This window comes from Poromitra crassiceps, assembly GCF_964638095.1.
Source record: "Poromitra crassiceps genome assembly, chromosome: 30".
Lineage (NCBI taxonomy): Eukaryota > Metazoa > Chordata > Actinopteri > Beryciformes > Melamphaidae > Poromitra > Poromitra crassiceps.
Window position 1 is genome coordinate 6,228,507 of NC_139652.1, and position 24,213 is coordinate 6,252,719.

The 24,213-nt window shown below is 43.4% G+C and overlaps 1 protein-coding gene across 3 annotated transcripts in view; it reads left to right on the forward strand.

Moving 5' to 3' along the window:
• The window catches only part of aass (aminoadipate-semialdehyde synthase), a 58,276-nt gene that overhangs the window by 5,819 nt on the left and 28,244 nt on the right, over nucleotides 1-24,213 (forward strand). For all 3 annotated transcript variants that reach the window (XM_083663164.1, XM_083663166.1, XM_083663165.1), the window contains exons 4-11: nucleotides 2,018-2,102; nucleotides 11,422-11,489; nucleotides 11,923-12,069; nucleotides 12,181-12,259; nucleotides 15,494-15,621; nucleotides 20,849-20,997; nucleotides 21,392-21,514; nucleotides 24,028-24,139. In XM_083663164.1, the coding sequence (XP_083519290.1) occupies nucleotides 2,018-2,102; nucleotides 11,422-11,489; nucleotides 11,923-12,069; nucleotides 12,181-12,259; nucleotides 15,494-15,621; nucleotides 20,849-20,997; nucleotides 21,392-21,514; nucleotides 24,028-24,139 (891 nt within the window). The remainder of the gene's footprint in view (nucleotides 1-2,017; nucleotides 2,103-11,421; nucleotides 11,490-11,922; nucleotides 12,070-12,180; nucleotides 12,260-15,493; nucleotides 15,622-20,848; nucleotides 20,998-21,391; nucleotides 21,515-24,027; nucleotides 24,140-24,213) is intronic.

The window sequence follows — 24,213 nt, forward strand, 5'->3', positions numbered from 1 at the left end:
GCATAGTTAAGACCACTTGGTGCAACCGGCCCCTGGATCCTAGTGGCTGGCTGCCATATAGGTCATAAATCCCATGTTAGTGGATGGTTCATGAGCCAATCTAAAAAAAAAATCTAAGAACACGTCAAATACAGTTTTTTCCAATTATGGTTTCTGTCATTTTAGGTCGTTTTTATCACGCTGATGTATGTTCAGATGTTCATTTTTTGGATACGTTTGTTTTTATTTAGTTATTTGAGGATATAAAAAGGGGCTGATTGACAGCTGTGACAGCCACTCTCAAACCTCCTTCAGACGGTGGCGCGGCTGAGGTTTTGGCCTCAAATATGCGATCGGCTGATTGCCGATATTTCGGCTGATTGCCGATATTTTTATATATATATATATATATATATATATATATATATATATATATATATATATTTTATAAAAAAAAAAGCCCTATCACTAATCAGGCTTTCCAACGATATAAAATACAATGCCAATTGGTATTATTAACACGTTCACTGCCAATGACGTATTAATCCGTCAAAAAAAATCCAACGGTTGACTGCCAATGATGTATTAATACGTCAAAAAAAAAATCGATTTTTTTTTTTTGACGGTGGGACGTTGATCTTTTACGTCTCCTATACCAATATTGGAGGTATTGAATGTGTATAATCTATTTTACCGACCCACTGAGTGGCGACATGTCTCTCCAGAGTAGAAAGAGGCGAGCCAAAACTGGAGGGAAAAGCGCGAGGAAGCCGTTCTCATACTGTAAAATGGATGGCGAAAACGCTTTCACTTTCGCGCTGACGCACAGCGGTGGCAACGGTGGGGGGTTCCAAGAATAGACTGGATGCACACTTTGAAACACGCACCATAAATAAGCCCAGAATCGCAAGAGCTTCATCAGAGCTCTCAACCGAAACGCCAAGAAACGAGCGAAACCCATCCAGCGAGCCCCATCCAGACTGCCAGGCAGCAGCCAGGCAGCAGCAACTCGTTTGTCACAGACCCGCTGCAGAGCCAAGGAGGGCGGAGGAGAACGCCCACGGAGGGAGGAGTTGGAAGCAGAGGGGGGTTTCCTGCTGTTATGGAGGAAATTACTGTTCAAAACTATTGTTTAGATGTCTGACGTCTTACTGATGCCAAAAATGAATGGTTAAAGTGACTGTTCTATCGAATTTCACAAAAAGCCGTTTATCTCAGAATAAATTTTCAGACGCTGAAACCATGCTGTATTCAACTGCTAATGCTTACATAACTACTAACTCTACAAACTAACTCTTTTAGACAGAGAAAGCACACATTCTATTAGTTCTTTTGAGATATTGTGTGTTCACAAAATCCTAACAGAAACGAATCCTCGGCTCTTGAAAGATGAGCCAAAATCCTCAAAAAAAAACCTTGGCAGAAGCTAACTACAGTATTGAAAAACGGCTGGCAGTGAATGTGTTAAAGGGCAGAAATAATCGACCGAAATAACGTTTCCAAACTTTTTTTGAGGAGTTTATATATCGGTGATTGGTAATCGGTGATCGGTCGATGATCGGTTGGGCAGATATTTCCCATAGGCGATCGGCAATCGGTGATCGGTGCACCCCTAATCTGTATGCCTCTGCTGCTGTACGTGTCGAATCTGCCGAGCTCAAATGCCTGCGCCACTGCCTTTGAAACAATAACAACAGCAGCGCTAGCCGCTAGCTCGTTGCTACACGCTGAAAACGATTGATGTGGATTATGCAATGAAGCAGCCTGCATGGTACGTTGGGTGGATGGCTGTAAAAAGCCTTTTCCCCTCTAGTCCACAAAAGAAAGCGTCCCCAGCCAGACTCTCCCCGCCCCTTTGCTGGGAGAGTCTGGCAAACGAGACTTGGTTACTAACCGTGTGTGTGTGTGTGTGTGCGCGAGTGTGTGTGTGTATGTGCGCGAGTGTGTGTGTGCGTTACTGTATCATTTGTGTGTGCTTTTTTTGGATGGATAGTAAAGTGGGATCTGTAAAGCTGCGTAAATCTGTTTTGTCTTCCAGGAGGTTCGTCTGATCGACTACGAGAAGATGGTGGACGCTAACGGCTACCGGATCGTGGCGTTTGGCCAGTGGGCGGGCGTGGCAGGTACCCGCCGTGCTGCTCTCGTGTTGTGTGTTACTCTTTGGCAGGTACCTGTCGTGCTGCTCTCGTGTTGTGTGTTACTCTTTGGCAGGTACCTGTCGTGCTGCTCTCGTGTTGTGTGTTACTCTTTGGCAGGTACCTGTCGTGCTGCTCTTGTGTTGTGTGTTACTCTGTGGCAGGTACCTGTCGTGGTGCTCTCGTGTTGTGTGTTACTCTTTGGCAGGTACCTGTCGTGCTGCTCTCGTGTTGTGTGTTACTCTTTGGCAGGTACCTGTCGTGCTGCTCTCGTGTTGTGTGTTACTCTTTGGCAGGTACCCGTCGTGCTGCTCTCGTGTTGTGTGTTACTCTTTGGCAGGTACCCGTCGTGCTGCTCTCGTGTTGTGTGTTACTCTTTGGCAGGTACCTGTCGTGCTGCTCTCGTGTTGTGTGTTACTCTTTGGCAGGTACCTGTCGTGCTGCTCTCGTGTTGTGTGTTACTCTTTGGCAGGTACCTGTCGTGCTGCTCTTGTGTTGTGTGTTACTCTTTGGCAGGTACCTGTCGTGCTGCTCTTGTGTTGTGTGTTACTCTGTGGCAGGTACCTGTCGTGCTGCTCTCGTGTTGTGTGTTACTCTTTGGCAGGTACCTGTCGTGCTGCTCTCGTGTTGTGTGTTACTCTTTGGCAGGTACCTGTCGTGCTGCTCTCGTGTTGTGTGTTACTCTTTGGCAGGTACCCGTCGTGCTGCTCTCGTGTTGTGTGTTACTCTTTGGCAGGTACCTGTCGTGCTGCTCTCGTGTTGTGTGTTACTCTTTGGCAGGTACCTGTCGTGCTGCTCTCGTGTTGTGTGTTACTCTTTGGCAGGTACCTGTCGTGCTGCTCTCGTGTTGTGTGTTACTCTTTGGCAGGTACCTGTCGTGCTGCTCTCGTGTTGTGTGTTACTCTTTGGCAGGTACCCGTCGTGCTGCTCTCGTGTTGTGTGTTACTCTTTGGCAGGTACCTGTCGTGCTGCTCTCGTGTTGTGTGTTACTCTTTGGCAGGTACCCGCCGTGCTGATCTCGTGTTGTGTGTCACTCTTTGGGAGGTGGTTGTTACAGTTGGTTAGTTATTTGCTGAGGCTCCTGTGTGAAACTGCATTGCCTGTTGTGCAACTGAGTTTAGGTCACCTGAGTTGAGTGAGCCGGGGTTGCCCGACTCGTTCCATTGTGTGTCTATTGTGTGTCTATTGTGTGTCTATTGTGTGTCCATTGTGTGTTTATTGTGTGTCTATTGTGTGTCTATTGTGTGTCTATTGTGTGTCTATTGTGTGTCTATTGTGTGTCCATTGTGTGTTTATTGTGTGTCTATTGTGTGTCCATTGTGTGTCTATTGTGTGTCTATTGTGTGTCTATTGTGTGTCCATTGTGTGTCCATTGTGTGTTTATTGTGTGTCTATTGTGTGTCCATTGTGTGTCTATTGTGTGTCTATTGTGTGTCTATTGTGTGTCTATTGTGTGTCCATTGTGTGTCCATTGTGTGTCTATTGTGTGTCTATTGTGTGTCTATTGTGTGTCTATTGTGTGTCCATTGTGTGTCCATTGTGTGTCTATTGTGTGTCTATTGTGTGTCCATTGTGTGTCTATTGTGTGTCTATTGTGTGTCCATTGTGTGTCCATTGTGTGTCCATTGTGTGTCCATTGTAGGGCTGTCACTTTTCATTCGAAATTCGAATGCAACTTCGAATGTGGGGGAGGGGTTCGTGTTCGATATGTAAATTGACTGTTCGAATTTTTTAATTTTTTTTTCTTTTTCTTTTTTTTATGAACCAAAATTAACCAACTGCTGCTTGCTGGTAATGTTAATCCCATGTCAGAAAAAGTCTCCAGATTTGTTGCGTTAAGCTGCCTACACACTAGAGGATTTTCAAAACTTAACCGATTTTAAAAACATGAGAGACCACAGACATAAGGACAATTTCATCAGATTTTAACATTAAAATCTCCTGAACGCACACACTAGACGATTCGGCCAGACTGCGAGACCACACACCAGCCGTTTGAAGTACCGACTCACAGCGATTCCAGCAACTAGACTGTAGTAGAGCTGCAACTATCGATTCTTTTAGTAATCGAGTATTCTACCGAATAATCCATCGATTAATCGAGTAATCGGATAAGAACCCTTTTTTGTGTTTTCAAAGGCTTATCGTAAATATACACCAAAAAATAAGATAAATCTCTTCAAATAAACAACTACATTAGTTTCTTTCTTAGAAAAAACAACATTTTGATTTTTAAATTGCATAGAACTGGCAGTGGCACCATTCATCTTTTCAACCTGACGTTTGAGTTCTTCCAGTGTACAGCAACTGTTAAATAATATGAATGAATGGCTTACTAGCTAGTTTACATCCTTCATTTACCTTACAGCTGCATGACACACACACTCTTTCTCTCTCACACATACTCACTCTCTCTTTCTCTCTCACACACCAACAGGCTAGTGTGATCACACACACACACACACACAAAACGCTGTTAAATTAGCCGCTAACGTTAATGTTAGGTTGAGCTTTGTATTTCTCACAGAAAACGGTCCAAACTTCTCAGAGAGAGCGGTCGGTATTCACTAAAGCCTTCATATCTCAGGCTCTGTAGTACATAGAAACATAAAAATAAAAAGCATTTGAGAGCTTAACCCTTTGGCTTTTCGTATTATATTTGCTCTAATGTTCATTAAAAAAAATCTTAAAAATCTTTAACCCCAAAAAATAAAAAGATTCTAATGCATTTTAAGACATGTTAATAAAGATTACGGCAAATGTAACCCTTCCAAATAAAAAGCCACGGGTTTAAGCTGTCAAATGCTTTTTATTTCATGTTGATAGCTACTATACAGGCTGAGGAAATACGTTATGTTGAACCCTTGACAATTACTGCAGCAACGTTAGCGTTAACGTTAACGATCTCTGTTTTGCAGTCGTTGTGAAGACAGTGAAAAGCCCCGTTATCTAACAACTACAACTGCAGTGAAACAACTTATCCAGCTAACGCTAGCTAATTAAATAACGTTATCTGATGTTGTAGTCGATGCCTCTCTCAACGTTACAGCTCAAGGCGGTGGAGGTGCTGCTAACATTAGCTGCGGTGCGCTGCCTGCTTCATTCACCCTCAGCCTATCTAGTAATACGTTACAGTCTTCAGCATTTAGCTACTGTAAATATATCTTGTGTTTGACCATGCTTCCTCAAGTTTGAGGTGTTTCCCTGGCCAGCTTTGCAATTCACATCACAAATGTTGCAACCAGTGTTGTCTGAGTCTATCTTGGGAAAGTGTAGCCACATTTTCGGCTGCTCCCGTTTGTTGACGTTTCAGGTAGAGTGACGCACTGACGTAACGCGCTCTCACGTGTTGCCTTAAGGTTCCGTCGGAATTTCTATTTTACCCACTCTCTTCTATTACTCAGATGCGTGTCGAGGCGAATCATTTTGGCCTCGATCAATTTAATTATTCGAGTTATTCGAGGTACTCGAGGAATCGTGACAGCTCTAGACTGTAGGCTGTTTATATCCCACAAAACCGCAATTTTTTCACACAGACAACAGCAGATGGCTCTCCAAACATGCACCGAGCGGCGGGTCCACTTCAAGCAGCGCGGACACCCTCGCAAAATGAAATAAAACAACGTCCTGTCTGAGAGCTCATATTACAGCATATCCACTCCCTTGAAGCAAACCGCTCCGCTCGGCACATGTTTGGAGAGCCATCGGCCGCTGTCCACCCTGTTTTAAGCTGTGAGGATGCTGGGGAGAGAGGAGCTACATGGCACTGCTGTTGCCACAACTCGTAGCGCTGCATTAACATCCGGGTATGACCGTCGACGCGTCCCGGTCTGCTCGCTCTCATTGGCTATTGCGGGTTCCGTCGGGAGACAGCCATCGTAAATATCAAACATGTTTGATATGCCCGATTCGAGATCGGGCCGGCTCCGATTCAATCAATAATTTATTGACACCAGACACTTGACAATTATTTTGACAAAAAATCGGTTGAGACTAGCCTCGAATCGGGCCACGCCCCCCCGAGGGGAATCGGGCATTAAATCTGGCCTTTTATCCTCTAGTGTGTGGGAGGCATTAGTCTCTTCTGAGAAAGATTGTCTCCAGGGTCTGAAAAGTTGTCTCGAGTTGGATGCAGCCAAGTTTGTGAGGCAGTGTTGTGACTGTGAGCGTCCAAGCTAACACGTCGGGCTGATGCCCGTTGGCCTGGACTGAATATTTTTATTTTTATTTTATTTTTATTTTATTTTTTTAATTAACCAAAAAACTTCGAATATATTCGAACGAATTTCGGGCAATTAAAGTTCGTTCGAACTTTATTTTGGGAAAAAGTGACAGCCCTAGTCCATTGTGTGTCTATTGTGTGTCTATTGTGTGTCTATTGCGTCTATTGTGTGTCTTGCCCAATTGGTTTCTGTGAATGTGAACAGTATTGATGATCAGGCTCTTTTTTTTACCACCAGAGGAGGCGCTAGTTCAGCGACCAGGACACATACCCTTAATCCGGCTTCCCACCCGCAGACACAGCCAATCGTGCCTATCTGGACGCCCGACCAAGCCGGAGGTAATACGGGGGCGCGAACCTGCGACCTTCGTGTTGGTAGGCAGGGAATCTATCTACCGCTACTAGGGATGTTCATCAATTATCGAAAATCGATAATCGATCGTTAAGGATTGGAATCGATCCTGTGGCATTTGGATCGATTTTTTAATTATTAAAAAAAAAAATTTTTTTTTTTTTTTTTTTTTTTGGACTAGGTTTGGGTGGAATTCGTTCCTCCTCGCCCCACTCCATTGCACAGCCGACTAACGTGAGGTGGAGCTTCATATAGTCTCTAGTTTTCTGGCTGGGCACAGGCCTTTGTGCCAACAAAACTGTTTTAAACATGGGAAATTCACACCGGCATGCGCCGGGGGCAGCAGTGTTGGAGAGGAGACACATTGAAATAAAGAGTTCATTGAGGAGAACACGTTGTCTTTCGTATTTTGTGCCATAGGCATTCATTTTGTAAAAAAAAAAAAAATTGAAAATATTGAAAATTTTCTAAGTATTATTTAAATCGATGATCGATAATTGATCGTTAATATTCACCGATTATCGATTTTGGAAAATTTTCAAAATGAACATCCCTAACCGCTACACTACGCGAACGTGCCGGTATTTAGTTTTCTTTAAGATATTCAATTGATACTGGACTCTTGATTTCTTCTGACTTGACTTGCTGTTCTACATTTAGACTTGAGACGTGACATGAATGACTTGGACTTGATAATCTACATTTAGACTTCAGACTTGACATTAATGACTTGGACTTGATAATCTACATTTAGACTTCAGACTTGACATTAATGACTTGAATTTGATAATCTACTTGATAATCTACATTTAGACTTCAGACTTGACATTAATGACTTGGACTTGATAATCTACATTTAGACTTCAGACTTGACATTAATGACTTGAACTTGATAATCTACTTGATAATCTACATTTAGACTTGAGACGTGACATGAATGACTTGGACTTGATAATCTACATTTAGACTTGAGACGTGACATGAATGACTTGGATTTAATAATCTACATTTAGACTTCAGACTTGACAGTAATGACTTGGACTTGATCATCTACATTTAGACTTCAGACTTGACATTAATGACTTGAACTTGATAATCTACTTGATAATCTACATTTAGACTTGAGACGTGACATGAATGACTTGGACTTGATCATCTACATTTACGGCTTGAGACGTGACAGTATTGACTTGGACTTGATCATCTACATTTAGACTTGAGACGTGACAGTAATGACTTGGACTTGATCATCTACATTTAGACTTGAGCCATAACACTTGAGACTGACTTGGGACTTGTGCAGAGTTGTGAAGCTGTAACTGAGTTGTTGCTGAGGTTGTGTGTGTTCTCCATGACCTCCATTTTGTGCAGTAATAAACGTAGACGTTCTGGTGGCTCGTACCTTTGTCACTCGCACAGTTGGACCTGAAGCTGTTGTGAAACATGTCAACAATGCCGCCCTCCGACTTGTCTGAGATGATATGGGACAGGAGTTTATAGTCCAGCTCTGCTCAGTTAACAGCAGACATCAGCTGATCCAATTTAAGGTCACTCATCGTCTTCATTATTCAAAGTCCAGGTTGCACAAGATCTACCCTTCTGTCTCACCACTATGTGATAGGTGCCAGGTGTCAGAGGGTACACTATCCCATGTTTTTAGGTTTTGTCCTTCACTGTCTGGATTCTGGGCCAAAATATTTGATTGGTACTCTAAGGCAGAGGTTCTCAAATGTTTTTCAGCCAAGGACCCCTTACAAGATAGAAAATATACCGGGGACCCCCTCATTCTGATTTGTGATTTTGGGCTAAGCTTAATTGTTTCCACGGTAACGTGCTTGACTTTTAATTTGATAGGTTTGTTATTAGAATGTAATCCATGAACCATTTTAGATTTAAAGCATAAACTATTTTCGTTGAACTATGAAGATTTTGCAAAAAAAAAAATTTTTTTTTTTTTTTTATTACATTACATTTACATTACGTCATTTAGCAGACGCTTTTGTTTTGTCCAAAGCGACTTACAATAATATCACAATTTGTCAACAGTACAGAAAACCACTATGCAACACAATCAATGACAGCCAAGATATTTTGATAGACTAGCACCATGTAGGAAGTAGTTTGAGAAGGAATAAGTAACATGTAGCATTTTATTTTTTAATTAAAAAAAAAAAAATTACTTGAAAACTTTTCGCGGACCCCCTAGCAAAGTGCCACCGACCCCTGGGGGTCCGCGGACCCCCATTTGAGAACCACTGCTCTAAGGCTTATCAAATAAATAACCCTTCAGTCGGAGGCGGAACTCGCCATCTTCGGCTGCTCAGAATCCTCTCTGCTCCTCCCTACGGCCGTGCAACAGTCTCTGACGCAGGGGACGACCGTCGCCAAGAGACTCATTCTGAAGGAGTGGAAGTCCCCCTCGCCACCTTCTTTTCAGCTGTGGCTGACGGACATGGTCTCGGTTCTACATATGGAGAGACTCCGGTCCCCGAGGACCAATTAATTGAGGAAATTCACAATGATCTGGGACCCATTTCTAGCCTACTTAGATGAGGTTAAGAGCGACAAGTAACTTGCTCAGCTGACTTCTCATGGACCCCTCGCACGGGATTCCACGCACATTTCACATAGACACTTGATGCGGCTGGTAGTAGCGGAATGTTGTAACATTGTTGGTATCTGTATGTTTTGTTTGTTTTCGTTTTTTGTCTGAGCCTGTTTTTGTTTTCTATGTTCTGAAAATTACAAAATAAAATATGGGGGGGGGGGGGGAGACAATGGCGCCCTCCTTCTCCCTCTGGTCAAGTTTGACAGCTTGTACTTACCAGGGTTTCCGCTAGAAAAAATCTGTCAAATTCGGGTTAAATATTAGATCTGTGTTTATTGAGCTTAAAAACAATTGATAGACTATATAGCCTATAAAGAACATCAAATCGATCGACGAGCTTGTGGGATGGGCAAGGATGAAGATCAAGCCCTCCAAATCGCGCAGTCTGTCTCTTAGGAAAGGGATCAGAAGCGACCATACCACTTTTGTCGCAGGCGGTGAGGAGATCCCGTTGCTGGCGAGTCAACCCATCCGTAGGCTTGGGCGAATCTACACAGCAGAGCGCTCTGACAGGCAGACGGGGGACACAGTGAGGAGGAAGCCGCTCGCAGATGGCCTGGCCAGGATCAATCAGAGCCAGCTCCCCCGGCAAACTCAAAGTATGGTGTTACCAGTTCATACTGTACCAAAGGGTGATGTGGCCTCTGAAGATGAGCGAAGTCCCCTCCTCAGTGGCAGGCAGGTTGGACAGCCTGGCAAACTCGTTCATCAGGAAGTGGCTTGGGTTGCCGAGATGCTTATCAGACGTGGGCCTCTTCGGTAGGAATCCACCGACCAGGGGATCCACCGACCAGTGTCTCAAAGCCGGCAAGGACGCTGGACGTCATGGGAAGGAGTCACAGACGGGCCAATGTCATGGCCCGATCTGTGGAAGACCCCCCCCCAAGCTAGGCTCAGCTTCCTGATTAGAGCAACCTATGACACCCTACCTTGTCCCCGAAACCTCCACCAATGGTTCGGCGCTGAAGAGACCTGTCCCCTTTGCGATACCAGCAATGCTAGCCTCCAGCATATCCTGTCGGGCTGCAAGACAGCGTTGTCCCAAGGCCGCTACAGGTGGCTGTACATATAGCCTACTTATATCAGCATATAGCCTACTTATATCAATCAGCATGTAGCCTACCTATGTCAGCATATAGCCTACTCATATCAGCATATAGCCTACTTATATCAGCATATAGCCTACTCATATCAGCATATAGCCTACTTATATCAGCATATAGCCTACTTATATCAGCATATAGCCTACTCATATCAGCATATAGCCTACTTGTATCAATCAGCATGTAGCCTACTTATATCAGCATATAGCCTACTCATATCAGCATATAGCCTACTTATATCAGCATATAGCCTACTCATATCAGCATATAGCCTACTCATATCAGCATATAGCCTACTTATATCAGCATATAGCCTACTCATATCAGCATATAGCCTACTTATATCAGCATATAGCCTACTTATATCAGCATATAGCCTACTCATATCAGCATATAGCCTACTTATTGCCCGTTATAAAGCAGAGGACATCAGTTGATTTTCCAATTAACTGGAGTCTAATCTACTTAACAAGCAGCTTTTGTTTATTCGTCTGATCGACTTTTCTGATCACAGAGCCATCATGTGGTCTCGAAAAAGCACTCCCAACACATGATGGCAGGTGCTTTTGTAAGTAATTAGGCCTATATTGTCTGTTCTGAAAGTGACGTCCACCGCCTAGTAACGTTATCGCCGTCGTCATTGTGATTAGACCCGCTTGTCATTAGACCCTCTGGGTTTCAGAAAATACTTTTTACGGTTCGTTTGGTTTTGTCTCATCCCTGTCGCTCGTGGTAGGCCTGGTGATGAGAGGCGCACAGTTGCATTCAATCCGATCGCGTGCTTCATGTCTAACAGCCATCATGTCTAACAGTCATCATAAAAATATTCATTTATTTAATAGGAGATGTGTGCAAATTTCATTTGCGCCTATTTTAATCGAATTTTCACCGGACTTGGTGACTGGAGAGATTTTAATTTGACAGACTTTAATTGATTTTACTGGTAAAAGACCGGCAATTAGCGGATAATGTAAACACTGGTACTTACTGTGACTGAATCCTGGATGTTTTCTTGTTTGTAGGAATGATTAACATCTTGCACGGCTTAGGACTGCGCTTCCTCGCTCTGGGCCATCACACTCCTTTCATGGTAAGATGTGTTATTTTCTCCTAAATTGGATCCAAACACATTAGCTGTCACATCAGGTGTCGCTCTCTTCCCGACATGCAATATACAACACAGACCCAAGATCTGTTCCATCTCCTCCCCTCTGGCAGGCGCTACAGGGCACTGTGCGCCAACACAGACCCAAGATCTTTTCCATCTCCTCCCCTCTGGCAGGCGCTACAGAGCACTGTACGCCAAAACTAACAGACACAAAAACAGTTTCTATCCACACAGGTCATCACTGTGATTAACACTTACAGTAAACCAGTCACTTGAACACGTCAAGTCAAGTTTATTTGTTCATGTCGACCACATCCTCCGGCCATTAATTGAATAGGAAATACGGTAGTTTTTCTTTGACATGCCAGTTTGGCCTCAAAGAACTTCATATCATATGCCATGTTCCTCCATGCAGCACATCGGCATGGCTCACAACTACAGGAACGTGCACCAGGCCATCCAGGCAGTGAGGGACTGTGGCTATGAGATCTCCATGGGGCTCATGCCCAAGTCCATCGGCCCGGTCACCTTCTGTTTCACCGGCACCGGAAACGTGTCCAAGGTGAGACCACCTTCATCCCCCACGACAAAAACACGTTCGAGCGGTCGCTCGCTTCAGTTTCAGTGGTGAAATCATAACGCCATCACACCGCTCTCTCCTTGCCGCCTGCAGGGGGCGCAGGACATCATTAACGAGCTTCCTGTGGAATACGTCGACCCTCTCGAGCTGAAGGACGTTTCTAAAACTGGAGGTATTGAATTCCCTTTGCTTCTCTTGACTTTTTTGTGCAATATTGCATTCATTTGTATGTGCATCGTGCCTCAATATTATTGTTAAAGGCACAGTTCACCCAAAATACAAAGACATATTTTTCCTCTTACCTGCATGCTATTTATCCATCTAGATCAGTGTTTCTCAAACAGTGGCCAGTGGTCCGCGGGCGCCCCCTAGTGGTCCGCGAGTAGATTTATATTTGTTTCCTTTTTTTTAACCTCCCACTATCCAATCAGAGAAATGTTTACATTTTCTGGGAAACTCAAGGTCAGATCACGTTGCCTGTAAAGGACTATAATATATTTTTTCACCCCGAATCCAACACCATCACCCCTAACTCTCTACGACTTACACTTGTGGAGATACATCCACTCTGCCTGCAGGGCTACAGGAGAGAGACAGAGTACAGCGGGTGGTTGGGAGTTCCAAGTTACTGACCAAACACTCTATTTCAGTAATTGCTGTCAGAATATAGAGCCATTTAACACTTATTTGAACACAAAAACATCACTGAATGCAACTTGAAGATGGCAAAAGATAGCCTATTTGACTTTGGCAACATTGTGCATTTATTGAACTTGAAAAAACTGTCTTTGAACTTTGAATATATTTGAACTGAACAGGAGAAATAAATGTAAAAAAAAAAAAAAAAAGTAAATGGACTAACTAAAATAAATTACATATATATTTTCTATATTGGTTATCTTGTTTTCATAATTGTGGGAAGCCAAAAATGTGATTAATTGTACTGCTATTTGTCATTTAATTAGCCTATAATTTGTAATTTACAGTTGAAGTAGTAGGCCTATTGTTTTTGGGGATGTTTTGGGAGTTAGGTGGTCCCCGAGTTTTTTTCATTGGTTTAAGTCGGCGATCCTCAAAGTCCGGACTCCGGTCCGCATCCGGACTGAGACACCGTCCTATCCGGACCGAGCCCTATAACCTACAAATCATTGATAACTTACATTTTCACGGAGCGTTTCTATTTTAACCGGCACATGCTTTTATAGTATTTACGGTACTACTGGTTTATCTGCCAGGAAGCTCACAGACCAATGCACGCGCTGTAAATCATCACACTTGATGCTACTCGGCCAATCAAATAAGCGAATCGTTTCTCTCTGTTGCTTCGAGTGGTGCTGCGAGACACACGGACGGAGGGGAGGCGACGCAAGGCGAGAGATACTGAGATAGTAATTTCACATGGTGTGCTCAAAAGAAACCACTCTTACATGTCCATTCATTGTTCTTACGGGCAGATTAAAACCAGTATGTCTCGTGTGAAGTGCGGTGCGATCCTGCCCGGTCTATGGAAGCGCCACACATGAGCAAACACACATACACACACCAGGGCACACTCACTGCCCAACACAACAGCATGCGAGGTTGATCGACAGAGGTTGATCGACAGACAGACAGACAGACAGACAGACAGACAGACAGATAGATAGATAGATAGATATATAGGGAGCTCACTTCTCTCAAGAGAAAAGGTTGTTTGTTGGCTGAGAGTGTTAAATGTGAAATGGAGTGAAGAAAAAGGGAAACTTATTTCTCTTAAATTTAAGCACTTCATTTTAAGATGCACATTTTTCCAAAGCACTCTGTTGTATGTTATTTTTAAATGCATTATTTTAATTGAAATGAGAAAAGAGAATGTATTTATTATAGTAGGCTAGTTATGTATAATTAATCCAGTTAAATATGAAAACTGTAAATAAGCATTGTTGATGTTTATTTTGATTTAACAGTCAGTTGTTGACTACATACAGACATTGTACCATTAGGCTACTTCAATCATTGAGTTCAATGGCACTGAATCATAGAGTAAGCTACGTTACAATGTTCCGGACCTTTGCTTGAGGAAATTTTCTCTAACTGGACCTCTTTGAATTTTAATTGAGTGCCCCTGGTTTAAGTGGTCCTTGGTCTGAAAAAGTTTGACAAACACTGATCTAGATGGTATTGGTGTGAGTTGTTGAGATTTAGTGATATGAGCCATGTAGAGATGTCTGCCTTCTCTCCAATACAATGGAACTGGATGGTACTCGGCTTGTGGTGCTCAAAGCGTAAATAGAAATACTTGGAAAAACTCAACAGTCAATATGGCATATATGCCAATATGGTGTAATGTAGCCTTTAAAGCTGCAGGGAACCCATTATCAAACTAGATATGGAAGCAACACAATATCACAGAAATTTCCCAAATTGTAGAGAATGGGGAGATTCTATCCTTTGAGGAGCTTAGAAGATGTATGTATGTTTTACAGTATAACCAATTAAAATCAATCATCTCAAAGCTCCCCAAGGAAAATCTGTACTATGACCATGAGATGCATAAGATATGTAGGTCCCTAGCCTTAAGCAGAGGTAGCGTCTCAGGCATGTATAGTACATAGATTCACTCATCCCCACAACTCAACATTCAGACACAATCACAATGGGAACTACATTCAGGGGTTCCATTTAAGATGGAATTATGCTTCCTGCATCGGCGAAGACCGCGAGTGTCCGTGCGGAAAGTGACGTCAAATCAGCCGACACGCCCCTCCGCAAGGCTCCTGTGCGGACGGTTTTCGCCTGGCCGTGCACACTCCGAATTGTATAACTACGCGGATGCGGCTGGGCGGACAAAGTGGAGTTTTCAAGACTCCCGCTCACTTCCGCGAGCAGAAACCCGCACAGAGTATAAAAGCTCCACACGTTTTCTAGTCAGGATTCCGTGTCTCTTGTTTCCGTGCGGCCGGGCCAAATGTCAAGCATATTCCCAGATTTACAGATTGGGAAAGAATTTGGATGGACCCTGCAGCTATATCCAAATCAGTCAGATTCAGAGTCATACAACTGAAAATCCTTCATAGAACTGATTTTACTACAGTAAACCATAGTGTTGAAATCCAGTCATGTGTGCCCCGCCCTCCTCTCCTCATCTCCTCTGCTCTTCTCTCCTCCTCTCCACTCTCCTCCTCTCTTCTCTCCTATCATCTCCTCCTCCTCTCCTCTCCTCATCTCCTCTGCTCTTCTCTCCTCCTCTCCGCTCTCCTCCTCTCTTCTCTCCTATCATCTCCTCCTCTCCTCTCCTAATCTCCTCTGCTCTTCTCTCCGCTCTCCTCCTCTCCTATCATCTCCTCCTCTCCTCTCCTCATCTCCTCTGCTCTTCTCTCCGCTCTCCTCCTCTCTTCTGTCCTATCATCTCCTCTCCTCTCCTCAGACATGACCAAAGTGTTTGCCACGGTGCTGAGCCGTCACCACCACCTGATGAGGAAGAGTGATGGCATGTACGACCCCATGGAGTATGAGACCCACCCGGAGCTCTACACCTCCAACTTCAGAACCAACGTGAGCATTTGGTTTATTTGATAGGATCCACATTAGCTGCTGAGTGAACAGCCACTATTCTCTAGGGCTGGGTATTGGCAAGGATCTCACGATACGATACGTATCACGATACTTGGGTCACGATACGATTGTATCATGATATATTGCGATGCGATACATATTGCGATATATTGCGATATTCTACAGAATTTACTCAAAATTAAATAATAGAGCTAAAGATACAACACACTGTGTACCACCCAGGTAGTGTAATAATATGTACATCACTTTATACTGATAAGTTAGTGGACAAATTTAGTCAAAACTACTGAGTGTTGAGTGTGTTACTGAACGCATCGATATGGGAAATATCGATACAGTATCGATTAGGGGTGGGAATCACCAGATGCAGAGGCCTGGCATGGCATGGCCTGCAAAAAAAATTAAAAATAAAATAATAATATCGCGATACATGGCGATATGTATCGCCATGTATGGGTATCGATACAGTATCGGGAAATAAAATATCGCGATATATTGCCGTATCGATTATATTGCCCAGCCCTACTATTCTCCCTGGGGTTCACACACACAGAGCGGGACAATGGCATATTTCCCACATGTCAAATTGCTTGTATGTCTACATACTTAGCCAATAATGCTGATTCTGATTCTGAACAATAGTTCACTTCAATGTTTGATTGTACAAATACCATCTAGTCTATACCAATTCTCCACCACAAATTTCACAAATAGCTTGACAGTAAGTCAGCTTAAAACCTTTTTACTAAACCATCCTGGTCACGTGACCTCAGGTTCTGTTTGGTTCTGTGGATCAGTCTGGCCTCCAGTGATTGCCAGAAGTTACAAAGTCCACGGGCCAATCGGGCCTGCCTCTTAGTTGACACCATAACTGGCAAAACGGTAATGACGGCTCACGAACAACGAGCGGTAACGTTAACGTTAGCGTGGAGTAAACACAGACATAAAGTGCAGTTATTGCAGAAATGTGTGTTCAGGAACAAAGAACTTTTATGGAAAGAAATGGCAGCTCCATATTGCCCCATTGCAACATCAGCGCCCAGCAGCCTCCGCCATTTTTGATTTTTGGAAGCGCCAAAAGAACCTCGCAGTGGTCAGCTGCGGTAGCGCTGGCCCCTATAATCAGCCTCTCTAAACAGTAACTCAACGGGAGTTGAACCTCGGGTCCTTTTCATTAGCTATTTATCTTGAAAAAAATAAAAAAATAAAACGAAATATTTTGCTTAGTTTCCACAATATGGTTGTTGTTTTACATCCCTGCACTACACCACTTCAATCAAGATTTACAGTACGCCCAGAAAAGATGTGAATCCCCAAAGTTTAGAGTGTTCTCCCATTGAGTTACTGTTTAGAAAGGCTGATTATAGGGGCCAGCGCTACCGCAGCTGACCACTGCGAGGCGCATTCTGTTTCCAAAAATGGCCGGAGTGTCGTCTCTTTCCTTCCACGCTCTTTGTTCAGGAGCACTGCTTCCTTCTTCTTTTTTTCCTCTTTGAGTCTTTTGCTTGCGTCTTTTGTGTGCATACCGCCACCTACCGTCCTGGAGTATCTATAACAGGTTATTTTACCAGCGCATTGCTGGTTTGAAGGATTTATTATGCCAAAAATGTCAGTTATAGATTATGATCATATGTGTTCAGATGGTGGTTGTCCCACCCATTCGGGTGTAATAAGTAAATTAAGTTTAAAGTCCCTGGAAACCAAAATCCACAAAAACCTTCTAACTATAGGGTCTTATGTGAGTAATTGTGTGCCTCAGAAAGTAGGAGACATTAGTTTCAACCCAAAGCCCCAAAATCGCCACTTTTCTACAAGGTCTGGATTTCCACTTCCACATTGAAGATGATTGAAGAGAGCGGTGCGCGCGGTGCTACAATGAATGATCTTATCACGTCATAAGATTTAATCGAATCACACGCACGTGCGCACACACACACACACACACAGTAGCGCTGTGCACTCGCAGCGGCGGTTCAAATTTGGCTGGTGGCTTATGGCCCATTTCCACCGCAGGTAGTAGCGCGGTCCCGCTCCGCTCGACTCGATAAATGGTCTCATTCCACCGGTAAAAACTGTCCCGGCCCGGGTTGTATTGGAGTTGAGTCGTGCTACTTTTCATACCTGCCTCGTCAGGGTTCTATTCTGTGAACCTGGGTTCATACGGTGACGTGAAAACATTGTTGACGACTGATTGGTCAGGCAGAATCGTGTTTACTCTGTCTATCTACTGACTGTCAATGCAATGCTGCATACCAGTTTAGTGGGCTTACCTTCTCTTCTGTTATGTATATTTCCATCAGTCTTTTGCCTTCGCCTCTGGTGAAATAAAATCGTGGCGGTGGTTTCAATTGTCTGAGAGAGAAAAAAGTCCGCTGCTCAGGAAGCTCCTGTGCAGCGCTCCGCTAGGCCGCAGGCGGGTCTTGGGTGAAGCCGCGGTCTTGCCTGGTGTCAGGCCGCCGGGTACAGGCTTCACTCTGTTGCGCCTCTCCCGTCCGCGCGCAGCGCATGCCTGTGAGTTTGACTAACAACAAAGTGATTTCCATTCTCCTGGCCGATTGTCACATTTGCCCATGTACACTGTAGGTCATTTAGAGGCACCAGTATTTCATAAACAGTTTAAAAGTTCTGTGGATGGATTTAATTGTAACGTTATGTTATAGCCTACTTCGGCTTTTAGGCGGAGGACAGATATGCGGTCGCTATGACGACCAGCTGTGGGCGGGGGCAGATGATCGGCGGTCGAAGCAGAACATCCATCGGGCCGAAACGAGTAGAGCCGACTGGTGACGAGCTGTGCAGGGCATTAAAATGTGGTGGAAATGAGCCATTATTAACATAGGTTCCTGTGATGTGATGAACTCAAAATGCTAAATAATAAAACATTATTTCTAACCCTTTAATTTTTATAATTTTTGTTTTTTTGAATTTGGGCCACCAGTTGTTTAGGCCTGCTTTAGTATGAGAAGCTGTACACTTCCAACTTCAGGACCCATCTCTCTCTCTCTCTCTCTCCCCCCCTCAGTCCACCTGCTCCTGTCTGTCAGCGGGATGCCTCGGCTCTCTATTTCAAAACACTTGCATGTGGGACCTCAGAGTGGACAGAACACCCCAAGCAAACACAGTGTTAGCCATCAGGTGCTGGTCGCTCACAGTAACATCTTAAGCCTACTGTACCACCATACACTAGAACATGTTTAAATTACTCAGAAAATACTTTTAAAAGGTTAATGTCTGACACTCACTCAACAACATGACTTGTGACTTAAAACAAGTCACGAGTCACTGAGTTTTTAGTCGCAAACTAAGATTTTGAAAAGGCTGCCTACCATACACTAGAAGACTTTGAAAAGACTCAAGTCTGATACCCTCTCATTTTTAGTCAGACTGTAAATAAACCACACTGTAAATGACCCCAAGACACAGTGCAGTTCACATGTGTAATTGTAATGTATTTGTTATATTGCTTTTATTTTTGTTATTTTCCATGAACATGGAAGTGATTTTATTTTGAAAAGACCGTAGGCATAGGTAACGGACGCAACTTGACAGGTGCAGTAATGTCGACACAGAACAAGGAGAAGTGCACAAATTCGGGGGAGAGAGAGAGAAAGACTCAACATGGATATCTGCATACTGGTGTCCTGTTTTGATGCTGGTTGATTGTTGGCAATGTTCACGTCATTGAACTTGACTATTTGCATGAGCCAAGGCTGAAGACTCCCAACAATATTCAACACGTTTGCCTTTGTCTGAACGTCAAGAAGAGAAGAAGACTGAGTCCAGACAGCTCGGACTGAGTCTCATCACCACCTGACCTCACACCAAACGATCGAGGTGGCGGGAGCGCGCCACAACTCCATTACAACTCATGATTTCATCCTGACACTGGCGATTTGCGACAGGGAAATTGCTTGAAAAGTGTTTTGGTGTGTCAGTGAGGTCAGCATCAACATTAACCACTGCAGTGTTTCCCCTAGAAAAAATGTCAGGCCTGGAGGGATTTTGAAACGTACCCCGACCGCAACGGCGGGGGGCCTCCTCGCTGGCGACGCTAAACTTTTAGCTAACCTGTTCGCATCTATGTTCGCAATGGCATCCCAAGTATCATCATACTATTATGGGATGCGATGCGAACAGTTGTATTATGGGATGTGCGTTTCCAAGGCAACGACACACGATGACACATTTTGGAACACTGGCACGATGCTCCTAAAAGCAAAATGCTTATTGTTTTGAATGATTTGTCATCTTCTATTACTGTCAACACCAGTATTGTTTTATTGTAATAATATGCCATAAAGGTTTATTGAAATTTGGGGGAGAGCAGGGAAGGGCCCCCCCATTTTCTCTTTTGGCCTGGCGGGGGGGTCGTTGGCCTGGCGGGCCTGCAGAATGGTAGGGGAAACATTGGGCTGCACACTGAAATGACTTTACTGTGACTTTATTAGGAGCCAACAAGGCATTTCGCCCCTAGCTTCTTCAGGTTCACTGAGCAAAATGACATGAGCGCTCACAGCTGTGGTAAATACATATGGTCAGATGACTAAATATCAGTCTTAATTGTGTTTCAATGTTCTCTCAAAGGTGAACATTTGTCAAAAATAATGACAATATTACACAAAATTATATTTTTCAAAAAACATGGCGTAGTTAAAGGGACAGCTCACCCTAAAATCCAAAATACATATTTTTCACCTGTAGTGCTATTTTTATATCTAGATGGTTTTGGTGTGACTAGTTGCCGAGTTTTGGAGATATTTGCCGTAGAGATGTGTCTGCCTTCTCTCCAATACAATGGAACTGAATGGCACTTGGCTTGTGGTGCTCAAAGTGCCGGGAAAAAAATACATTTAAAAACTCAACAGCAATTATGTCTTTCCAGAAATCATGACCCGCTCACTGAAGATAATCCACAGACCTTGTTGTGAGAAGTTTTGTGTAGGAGCTATTTTCTTTTGACCAAACTAGCAAATCGATTTTTATTTCTGACACCTTGATGTGTTTTTGATAAAAGAGTTCATATCATGATACATTTTTCTGACCCACCATACTCTTATGTATCATCGTATTTTTGCATTGTGATATATTGAATTTCGATGTGTTGTCCCGTCCTGGACGACGTTGAAATCTGACATGGGGTAAAAACGGCTCTAAGTGCATCAAAGTTAAAAAAAAACTTTTTGCTGTTCTGCCGCTTGACCCACAGGTGGCGCCGTACACCACCTGCCTGATCAATGGGATTTACTGGGACCAGCGGGCCCCGCGCCTCCTCCGCCGGCTGGATGCTCAGAAGCTCATGAGGCCATTCAAATACTCGTCCCCGGGCACCGAGGGCTGGCCCGACCTGCCGCACAAGTAAGACCACCAGCCAATCACATCATTACAGAGTCCTTGCACACCAGCCAATCACATCACTCCACAGTCCTGCACCACTCAAATGTTGCAAACCCACACCCACCCAGACCCCTTAAAAAGGATGGCTTTACCGATACTCAACCCACTTTGTATCATTACAAAATATCGACAATACAAAATATCGACAATATGAATATCGACACTAGTACCACCTCTGCCTCATTTTGAGCCAGGAAAAACCCTGAATATTACAAATTGGACGATGAATAAATAAAATGTTACAATACTGAAAAGCAAGAACACAGAAATAATAAATGATATTACCATATAACAATATGTAATGGTAATAATATTAGAATATGTACAGTAACTCTCTCTCTCTGTCTCTCTCCAGACTGCTAGCCATTTGTGACATATCTGCAGACACAGGAGGCTCTATTGAGTTCATGAATGAGTGCACCACCATCGATAAGCCCTTCTGTATGTATGATGCCAACCAGCACATCGACCACGACAGGTACCAACATTTCTCACACAGAGGTCGACATTTTGCTGCTCTGTTGAATTTGATGGATGCTCCAATCTTCTCCTTTTTTTGCTCCCGATCTTCTAAGAGGCATATCTGCCCGAAACCGATCGCCATGCCGATCTTTTCGTTTTGTTGTTGTTATAGCAGCTGGTATTGCAATATTATAGGTCTAACAGTTTACATTTGACATACATTTCAATCATCAAATTGAGTCCTGGTTTAAAAGTCTCCATATGTTACCTATCTTTTTCTGCCTCAATATTTACTTGATCATTATATAAACAAAACCATGTGAGTGCGTTCTAGGTAGCGCAGCATGATTGAATGAGAGTACCGGAGCACAAGACTCAGACTGTTGCCTGTGTTGTTGTTGAGTCGAGTTAAATAAATGGAGACTCCGAAGATTTATACAGTTTATGTTTTAGTCTTGCTACTTCAAGGTTCAATCAATGCATCTAGCTAATGTTCAACTTCCAGAACCCGTTGTTTACATTGTTTGGTGTCGCATTTTGATTTCATCACTGGGATGAGACATAACGTTACAAAACAAACATGCCTGTCTGCCCTTAGTCTGCTAGTAGGCTAACAAGCTAACCACACGTCCCTTGTCTTGAAACACAGCAGATATCTAATGTTGAAGTGAAGCCATGTTTTAATGCTAACTCGTTACCCTAACGTTACGGCACGTTGTGTTAGCTGCCTCGTTAACTAACCAGTCAGCTGTTTGGTAACTAATGCTAACAACCTAACGGCATTGTAAATTAATGTTAAGAACTAATGCTAGCTAACCCCAGTGAACCAGCTTCAGCTCCTTGCAGACACCCACTGCACTCCGCTTTAACGTTCAGCTTGGAGAACGATGTGAAACCGCGACGAGCCGCTGGTCCTCTCTCTCTTCTGCTCGGCTCTCTGCTAGTTGCTTCTCCCACAGGGTATTTTATACTTGCCTACATTACAGATGGCATTTGTTGTATCTGCCTCACGCACTTTGGAATACTTCCACACCGCCAAGATGCTTTACTCTAGGTTAGTTTGCATGCGACAATGCTGCCAACGCCGCTGAGAACTGGCTCACGTGTTTTGCGTCATCGATCGGATTTTGCAAACGGCGATATATAAATATAAAGCACACCCCTATTGTCTTCTTGTGTTTTCTCCTGGTGGCCTGTACCCTGCACATGTGATTTTGACTCAACAGCATCTACAGGTATGGAAAACTCCAGGCCCTGGTCTACGACAGTACAAAAGCATGCATTGCACACTCAGTTTAAAGGAACACTCTGCCCATTTTCAACCAGCTTTGTATCATTAGAACATCAGTAGTATATCAGAAAACTGTAAACTGTTTTGAAGTCTGTCATTTAATTTGACAGTTATTGAGTGTGAAAGTGTGGACCAGTGACATCACTGGTCCACACTAACTCAAATTAATAACTCATTAACTCAAATCAACTCTCAATAACTGTCAAACTAGATGAATGACTTCAAAACCATCATCTAGTTTGACAGTTATTGAGAGTTGATTTGAGTTAATGAGTTATTAATTTGAGTTAGTGTGGACCAGTGATGTCACTGGTCCACACTTTAACACTCAATAACTGTCAAATTAAATGACAGACTTCAAAACAGTTTACAGTTTTCTGATATACTACTGATGTTCTAATGATACACAGCTGGTTGAAAATGGGCGGAGTGTTCCTTTAATATTCTGCACCAAATAATATAATAACGACAACAACATTCATTTCACTTGTGGACAATAAAGAACATCCATCCATCAATCCATCCATCCATCAAATGATAATAATAGACTATAATAAAAACAACAACAACAATTGTAATGAAACTTAGGCTATTCGCCAGTATAGAGCTCAACAGTGACTGCACACTTTTGAATGGCTCTGGTCCCAGGAAGTGAATTTCCCATTCATTTCGCCATTCACATTTCAGAAAATCTTTATAAAAGAGTTCTAAGCCGAGAACCAAGCCAACCAGCTACGAGATGAATCATGCCTATTATCATGACTATTTTTTGCATTTAGCATTTTTTTAATTTAACTATCAAGGGTCTAAGCTTTTATTTTTCTTATGTCTAGTATCTGATGTGACAACACAAGGGTTAGTATAGCTGTTGGCAGTGGTAGTTGTTTTTGTTAAGCATTGTAGGTTTACATTGGTATTATTCATAAAGTTTTAGGCTATTGCTAACAGAGCTAATGTCAGCTGTCACGTGTTGCCATAGTAACTGAAAACAGTCAGTAGGCTAACTACGTTACCTAATGTTACTTACTACATTTTTGGACTTGAGGGGATTCTCCTCATCCATGCTTTGGCTGCTCCTCAAGTCGGCTGGCTAACATTATGTCTTTGGTTTTGTTGGCGGACTACACCAGTGGTTCCCAGCCTCTTTTTGTCTCATATACCTACCCCCTTCAGCTGTTTTGCCATGCCAATAGTACGGCACACACGTCAGTTTCACGTTGTCTCTCTGGTCCTGGCAGTGTGGAGGGACTTGGGATCCTCATGTGCTCCATCGACAACCTGCCAGCCCAGCTGCCCATCGAGGCCACAGAGTATTTTGGAGATCGCCTCTTCCCCTACGTTTGGGAGATGGTAAGACCAGGTTTTGACGGTAAGGTCGATCAAACTGCCACTGTTGTTGAGCCTCGGCCTCGGTCCCGTCTGCT